General features: G+C 34.0%; 1 protein-coding gene across 1 annotated transcript; it reads right to left on the bottom strand.

The window, feature by feature from the left end:
* Positions 1-5,143: 5,143 nt before the first annotated feature.
* On the bottom strand, positions 5,144-6,544 carry LOC107478225 (biotin--protein ligase 1, chloroplastic-like). Its single transcript, XM_016098363.1, has 6 exons — positions 6,535-6,544; positions 6,327-6,432; positions 6,016-6,077; positions 5,774-5,922; positions 5,364-5,500; positions 5,144-5,306 (listed from the first exon to the last, which is right to left on the bottom strand). The coding sequence occupies exons 1-6, from the start codon at positions 6,542-6,544 to the stop codon at positions 5,144-5,146; spliced, it is 627 nt and encodes a 208-aa protein (XP_015953849.1).
* Between the last annotated feature and the right edge of the window lie 1,922 nt (positions 6,545-8,466).

The raw sequence follows: 8,466 nt of genomic DNA, 5'->3' as shown, positions 1-8,466 counted from the left end.
TCTACAAGAAAGAACATTAGACCCAGGACGATAAGTGCCTATTTTATAGGTTATGCAGAAAAATCTAAGGGTTACAGGTTTAATTGTTCCTAGCTCCCACTCAAGTAAAATAATTGAATCTAGAAATACAAAATTTTTAGAGCATGATGTGAAAAGTGAAAAAAAATTATTCTCTTAAAATTGTTGAGAATGATAATGTTTATAAAATTTCTCCATATACAAGAGTTATTGTTCAATACAATGTCCATATAAATAGGATTAATGTAGAATAATAATCTATTACTAATATTTCACATCATGAAAATAATATTCTAGCAGATCATATGGTGGATGATCAAATTCTTCATATTAAAAATATTGTTCAAGAACAATCTCAAGGAAAGAATTTCTTATGCTACTACCTTTATAAGATATTGATGATGTAACATTAAAAAGATCAATCAAAATAAAAAAAATTGTAATTTTTAGTGACTATGTAGTATATCTTGTGGAGTCTGATTATGATGTTTGTGATGAAATAACCCAACGACGTTTTCACAAGCAATGGAAAGTCGTAATTCTAATTTATGGTTAGATGCTATGAAGGATGAAATAAAATCTATGGTGGATAACCAAGTTTGAGATCTTGTAGAATTGTCTGACGGAAAAAATGTCATTGACTGTAAATAGGTCTTTAAGGCAAAAAATGATTTATAAGACAATATTAAGCACTACAAGTCTCGACTTGTTGCCAAATGATTTACTCAAAGGAAAGGAGTTGATTACAGAAAAATCTTTTTTCCTGTTTCAAAGAAAGACTCTTTTCATGTCATTATAGCATTAGTAGCGCACTTTGACATGGAATTACATCAAATGAATGAAAAACAGTCTTCTTTAATAGAAATTTGGAAGAAGAGATCTATATGAGACAACCCGAAGGTTTTATCTCAAGTGCTGGTAATGAGTTAGTGTTGGGAATAATACACCATTCTCCCTTGAGAAAATACCTTCACAGAGAAATAAAATAGACACAATCACAACACAAGAATTTAACGTGGAAACTCCAATTATTGGAGAAAAAACCACGGCCGTTGCCAAATGACAACTAGAGAATATCACTATGTGAAAATTGTTACAACACATAGACTTCTTTCTCTCTAACACCGGCACCCCAGTACACCCACACTCTCAAAGCAAATATTTAACTGTACTTCACAACACTCTCTAATCAAAAGGTATAGAGGAAAAAAAAAGTCAGATACAAGCTTTAAGTGTTTCCGACTGGTGTAAAAAATATGGTGAACTTAGCCTCATATTTATAGCCTAGGCCACCCACTCCATTTGCTATCCTAAGCAATGTGGGACTAATTCAACCAAATTCTAACAATCTCCACCTTGATTGAAATAGTCACACATCTTCAGCTTCCATAGTCAACACCGACAATTCTTTGCTGCCATTGTCTATACCGACAATCATAGTTCAAAGAACTATCATACTCCACCATGAAAGTATACTCACTTGGAATTAGACCACTCCAAGCATTTCGCCTTGGTACAGATCAAAACCTTGTTGAAAATTCATGGTGCAACTTCCAAATTGGCTTTTCCTGGAAGTTCTTCAGCCATCGACATAACTCCGCCACACACCTTGCATCTCAACGCCAACTAATGCCAGTGTGCAATTGTGGACCCAATTGCCACAACTTATCCTTATCCATGGCAGTGCGGTAATACCATAAGGATACTTCTTGTCTTCTAGAGAACATCATCTTCTCTCATAGAGAGAGCAATATTGCAAGTATCAGATTGAGAGCCTTTTTCTGAAACTGCATTACTTGGACAATTTCTCTTTACATGCCCAGGCTTTCCACATTTCCAGCATGTTACACTCCTTCCACGATTTCCTTTTCCATAATTGTCACCTCTAGCTACAAGCGCCAAATCTGATGAAGTGCTACCCTCATTTTTCATTCTTCTTTCTTCAGCAATGAGCTTACTAGCAACTTCTTCAAAATTCAAAGTTTCCTTCCCATACATTAAAACAGGTTTGATATACTCATAGGAAGAAGGGAGAGACAATATGAGCCTCAGTGCCTTATCTTCATCATCAATTTTCACTCCAATTGCCTCTAATTCAGAGACAATACTATTGATAGCACTAAGATGGTCGGAGATTTTCACATTGTGATCCATATGTAGATTATGGAACTGCTCCTTCAATAACAACCGATTTGAGATGCCCTTTGCCTGATACAACCTTTCGAGTTTATCCCAAAGTTCCTTGGCTGTTTTCATTCCTTGCACATTTGCAAGAACATTCTTAGCCAAACACAGGCGAATAGCACTTGCAGCTCTCAAATCTGGTTCCTCCCATTCTTCATCCTTCATACCAGAGATCTTCTCCTTCAACGCCTTGTGCAAACCTGATTGTATCAACACATCCTTGACTTGTACTTGCCACAAGCCAAAATTGATTCTTCCATCAAATTTCTCTATTTCAAACTTCACAACACTTGTAGAATCTTTCTAAACTGCACTCTCACAGTGTCACACTGCCTTCCAGCAACAATAATAGCAACTAAAGATCAACCTCAAGCTACAGGATAAAATTTTTTTCTGATGTGGAAGGTCAAATTAGGCTGCAACCATAGAGCATACTAAGAATAAATCTCACCGAACCAGGCTCTGATACCACTTGTTGGGAATAATACACCATTCCCCCTTGAGAAAATACCTTTCACAGAGAAATAAAATAGACACAATCACAACACAAGAATTTAACATGGAAACTCCAATTACTGGAGAAAAAACCACGGCCGTTGCCAAATGACAACCAGAGAATATCACTATGTGAAAATTGTTACAACACACAGACTTCTTTCTCTCTAACACCGGTACCCAGTACACCCACACTCTCAAAGCAAATATTTAACTACATCTCACAACACTCTCTAATCAAAAGGTATAGAGAAAAAGAAAAGTCAGATACAAGCTTTAAGTGTTTCCAACTGGTGCAAAAAATATGGAGAACTTAGCCTCATATTTATAGCCTAGGCCACCCACTCCATTTGCTATCCTAAGCAATGTGGGACTAATTCAACCAAATTCTAACAGTTAGTTTGTAAGTTTAAGAGAGAAATGTATCATTGATAAACTCCATTTTATCGTTATAATTTGTGTTAAAAAATATGGATTTTATTAACTAAATCACATAGTTTTGGCTTAATTCATGGAATTTTTTTAATTATTGCTTCAAATGAACTCATGTATGAAAAATATTCTTTTCATGCTCTTTATCGTTGATTTCTTAATTCTTTTTTATGCCATTTGATGTCGTGATCAATCTCGTTTAGATCACTAGAAGAAACATCGTTAAAATCGACGGCTAAGCCGTCGATAATATTAAAATTCGACGGAAAAATGGACGGCGGAGGTGGTCGCTATTAAGTTTGTCGATTTTTCAAAATTCTAATAAAATCGACGGCTTGCCTTGCTGTCGATAATAATTTAATAAAATCGATAGTGTTTTTGTCTATAATATAAGTTTGAGAATTTTACATTATTACTAAAATCGACAACGCTGCCGTCGATATTATTATATAAAATCGACGCCATGTATGTCGATATTTGATTCAATAAAATCGATAATATTTTCGTCTATAATAAGATTAATAAAATTGACAACGTTGCCGTCGATATTTGATTCAATAAAATCGACACAGTTGCTGTCAATTTAATTATTTAGATACCGACAAATTCTTTGTCTATATTTTGTGTTTTTTGTCTATTTTAATTTTAAAAAGTGACAGTTTTATCGTCGATTTTAATAGTTATATATTTTAATTACTTTTTCTATTGAAAAATAATAAACAATTAATGCAAATAAACTTTTAAATATAGAAATAAAATTTATACAGAATATTAGATAACAAGACAAATAAACTTTTAAATATAAAAATAAATTTATACTAAATATTAGATAACGAGTTTACAAACTTATCAAAATAATAAATAATCCTCTAACATAAAGACTCAAGACAAGACAAATAACTAAACTTAGACTTACATTCGTTTAAATTGCAATTCACTAATAATACCTAATATTCAAAGTAAAGTAATTAAATAATCATCTGAATCTGGTCTGAATGTTCAAGTTTGGTCTGAAAACAACTTCTTCATATCTCACATACATTGCGACAGCTCCTAGTTTCTCATCTAAACAATGCCTGCGTTTTAGAAAAGAACTTCAACCATGCTAATTATTAAGAGCTGTCTTTGCTCCCCATCAAGCTTTGTGGTAGAAAGAACTTCAGCCATGCTAACTACCCCAGATAATGAAGACCTTATCTCATGAGACATTGTGGCTAGCATTTGTTTTGCTCTCATAGTCTCCTCTATTAAAAGGGAGTGAGAAAACAATAAGATTTCTTCATCTAAAAGTAAAAACTATTGAACTAAAGTGCTAAGTAATCAGATTCATACCTGTAATGTGGATGGTTTTGTTTAGTTCTGTTTCCTTTGCTTTCTGAACTGCAATCTCTTCCCGAATCTTGGCCATCATTTCTCTTTTTCGCACCTGCAATTTCGAAGACTTGTAAAATATCATCTGTGCTGCCCTACTTTGCTAAACACTGGTTCTACATATATCAAGAATGTCTTTGATCCGAATAGTTCAGTCTCAAAAGTGATTTCCCTTTTTGCAGGTAATCTTTTCTCCAAGACCTCTCTTGAACTCTTGAGATTCTTTGACCCTAGATCCTGTGAATATTCCCACATCTGTTTTTCCTATTATGTCCTGAAAAATATGAGTAATCCGAGGAGTTTAGACATTTTATCTAGTCAACAATTAGAATGAAGTGTTAAATTATTTTTCTCCAGCACATAATCTATTACCTCCTCTTGCAAACTTGGAAAATGATTATAGATAAACCGGTATCAATTCCTTGTCCTGAAGAAAAAAAACATACATAAAAGAATTAGCCTTTGATAAGTCTAAAACAAACTATTAAGACTACATAGAGCACAGAAAAACTCATGAAGCAGTGCCTCAAACCATAGATTTCAATACCTGATGGCCAATAACAACAGGGGCATTCTGGAGGATGAAATGCAAGAAATTATTTGCTCTTTTGAGAATCTGGGAGAGTTCTTCTACAGGTGAGGATTACCTCTCAATGTTATTGATCCTTTCAAGCAACTTGTCTTGGAGTATCTGCTCTCTCTGGATGCTTGCCTCAAGCAATTTCTCCAAACCCAAGGCCCTTTGTTTCCAATACTTAATAGTATCATACTCAGCTACGTCTATTTCAATTCTCTTGTTCTGAGGCCTAATTTAATAATACATGGAAGTACAATCAGTCATAATTTATTAGCCTTTGCTATACAAGAATGTCTTGCTACCTGCACTGACATTGAACTTCTTCAATTTATAGGTTGAGGTGCACAGAATGCCGCCAACTTTTAAGCCATTTAAATAAAGATCATTTGGCCACTTGATTTTGACGTCAATGGAGGGTAATCCCTGGAATGGAAAGTTGTGGAATAAAAAACAATTAAGATATGTATAATCTGAAAACAATTAATATTGCAAAAAATCGCACCTTTTGATTTCAGAAACTGACCAAGCACAAAGTAGAAGTTCTTTTCTAAACCAAGAAACTCATTCAGATTTTGTAAGATTATGATGCCAAAAATTGATCTTCCTATTTCTTTCAGAAAACTTGCAGCAGATGGGTCCTATATAGTTCACGGACAAACTAGGAATTAAGCCAATACTATAAAATTAATCATTTATATTTTTGTTGCAAATATCCTTCACTGCTTTTGTGATAGCAAGGGAAACCACATACTGCACCAATGGAACTATTCGCCCATCCTCCATTTGTAGAGTAAAGAAAAACAGGAAACAACCTAACGGAGACTCCCAGACATTCTTTGACCGACCTGAGAGTAAGCGCTCAGATCAATCTTGGCGCAACATATAACATTTATGATCAAACAGAACAAAGAATCACAAAAAACTCAAACGTATCAAACCTCGCCCCTTGGTCTGAATATCAGCAAGACAAACTGAACCAATAGAAAGCTCACAAAAGTTGCTACACAAAAATTGTACAATATTTAGGATGATACAATGATATTGCACAACAGTGAGAATGGAAATCAGCAAGTAGAAAACAAGATAGAAATTTGATAAAAGTAAGGTTAAGAGTTTAGAGACAAACACAGTATAGAAATTTAGATATATCACAATTTTTAGCTGATCCTTCAAAGTCTAACCAAAGCATAGTCTATGAAACACACAATACACAAAATGCAACCGAAATGATTGCTCAGTAGATACGTACTGCAAAACTACATCATGTGTAGAAGCTAACCGCGGTGACCAAACAAGAAGCCTGCCAAATGTATCAGTGCAAAGAGATTCTACATTAATAAAAGACAAGCTAGATTCTACATTAATAAAAGCAAAATAAACAAACGCAATTAGGTTTAACAAACCAGTTGAACTGAAGTAATGTGATCAATTGATTATGCTAATTAGATTTAACAAACGCAAATTCATAATTTCATGATAAAAATAGTAGATACAAAAATTGTAAAAATAAATATAATAATCAAAGAGAGACAGAGAGAAACTTACAAGAAGCTGTGACGGCGACGTGCTCTGGCTACGGGCTCACAGCGACAGTGATCGGCAAAGATGTTGCAATGAAGAATTTGTGGAAGAAGAAGAACTTACATCCAGCTAATTCACAAATAACAATGTGAGAGAGAGAGAGAGAGAGAGAGAGAGAGAGAGAGAGAGGAACTTACATGAAGAGGATGGCGCGGCGGCGGGCTCGACGGAGGAAGAAAAAGAAGAAGAAGAAGCAGCCTCACCTGAACCCTGATTTTCTGAAGGATTGGGGTTAAATTTTGGGGAAATGAGTGAAACAAGGGACGCGGGAAGCAAACGCGGGAGTGATGTTCTTTTGGATAAAAATCGACGGCTATTTCGTCTATTTTAGTTAAAATAAAAATCAACAGTTTAGCTGTATATTTTATATAATAAATCTACACCGTCCATTTAATCTACAGAAGAAATCTCTATCATTTAAATTTATCAACGATAAAAGCCATCGATATTTTAATTATTAAAATCGACAACCAGTCTGTCGATTTTAAAAGAAAAAATTTCGACTACTATTTCGTCGGTAATGTGACGATAGTAGTAAGGGGTTAGAAGATTGCCAAAATAATAGACGACATCGTTGTCGATTTCAATATTTTATTTCAAACCATCTCTTTTCTATTTTATCGATGGCAAGCCGTCGAAAAATATCGACAAAAAACTTGACTGTCAATTTTTGGCGTCGATAATTACACTATTTCTTGTAGTGAATGTTTCAGGGTTAAGGTACTTAAATGACTTCAAAGAATCGAAAAGAACGAAGCGAATTCGGAATGGAGTTTGCTGGAGTCTCGCATAAGCGTGCATTTCTCGCGAAGGCGAATTCCTCGTGTGGGCGAGCTTCCTTCGCGTGTGCGAAGTTTCAGGCGACATTCTCTCGCGTGCGTGAGAATTATCGGCGTTAGCAAACAATCTCTACGTGCCTAGTTTAATGAAACACGTGAATCTTTGTTTTGGGCTTCCAAAAGACCCCCAATTGTTATATTCAAATGTATTTGGATGCTAAGAAAATGGGGCAGAAGGACACACACTCAGACTACCATTTTTTACATTTTCTTACATTTGAGTGGGATTCTAGAGAGAAGCTCAAACTTCTCTCTAGAATTCCTAGAGTTTTACTTACTTTTCTTATTAGTTTTATATTTTAGTTTAGTTTAATTGTAGTTTTGATACTTGTTTTCTTATTCTTGCATTATAAGTCTCTTAGAATTTGGTGTTAGTTTGCTTTCTTCCATTTGCTATTTGATGAACTTGTGAATTTTTTATTTTCATTAATAAAATTGATGTTTTAAGTTTTATATATGCTTGTTTAATTTATTATTATATTTTTTGTATTGGTTAGCTATAGTTTTTATTAATTCTTGCAATTTATTATATTTTACTTTCATGCACACCAAGTGTTTGATAAAATATTTGGACTAGTTATAGAGTAAATTTTCATTCTTAGCTTGTGATTGAGAACTTAGATGACCTTGAGTCATTGATGTCCAATATTGATTGATGATTTATTGTTGTTAATTAATCTTATTTTCATTGACGCTAATCTTTTACTAATTCAATTAGTAAGTTAGTTAGGTCTTATGGATTAGGATTAATTATGCCTACTTGACTTTCTTTAATGTGTAGAGGTTGATGAAGTGGGATTAACTCTTCATAATTGTCATGTTTGTGGTCAGTAACAAGGATAGTGATCCTTGACTCTCAATTCTTGCCAAGATCTTTTCAATATTTGTATTTACTTTCTTTTATTAGTTAATTACTTTATAGCTTTTAGTCTAATTTCTCTTGCCATTTAGTTGCTTTGCTATTTAATT

Source organism: Arachis duranensis, chromosome 3 (assembly GCF_000817695.3).
Source record: "Arachis duranensis cultivar V14167 chromosome 3, aradu.V14167.gnm2.J7QH, whole genome shotgun sequence".
In the NCBI taxonomy this organism is placed as follows: Eukaryota; Viridiplantae; Streptophyta; class Magnoliopsida; order Fabales; family Fabaceae; genus Arachis; species Arachis duranensis.
Note: the sequence above shows the minus strand (reverse complement) of the source record. Positions and strands in the feature narration are given on the sequence as shown.

Coding starts and splice junctions, on each gene's coding strand:
- LOC107478225 (XM_016098363.1), bottom strand. Junction 6,078..6,326: donor ACACATGATGTAGTTTTGCA/GTACGTATCTAC, acceptor ATTTTTGTGTAG/CAACTTTTGTGAGCTTTCTA. Junction 5,501..5,773: donor AGGATATTTGCAACAAAAAT/ATAAATGATTAA, acceptor TTTCCATTCCAG/GGATTACCCTCCATTGACGT.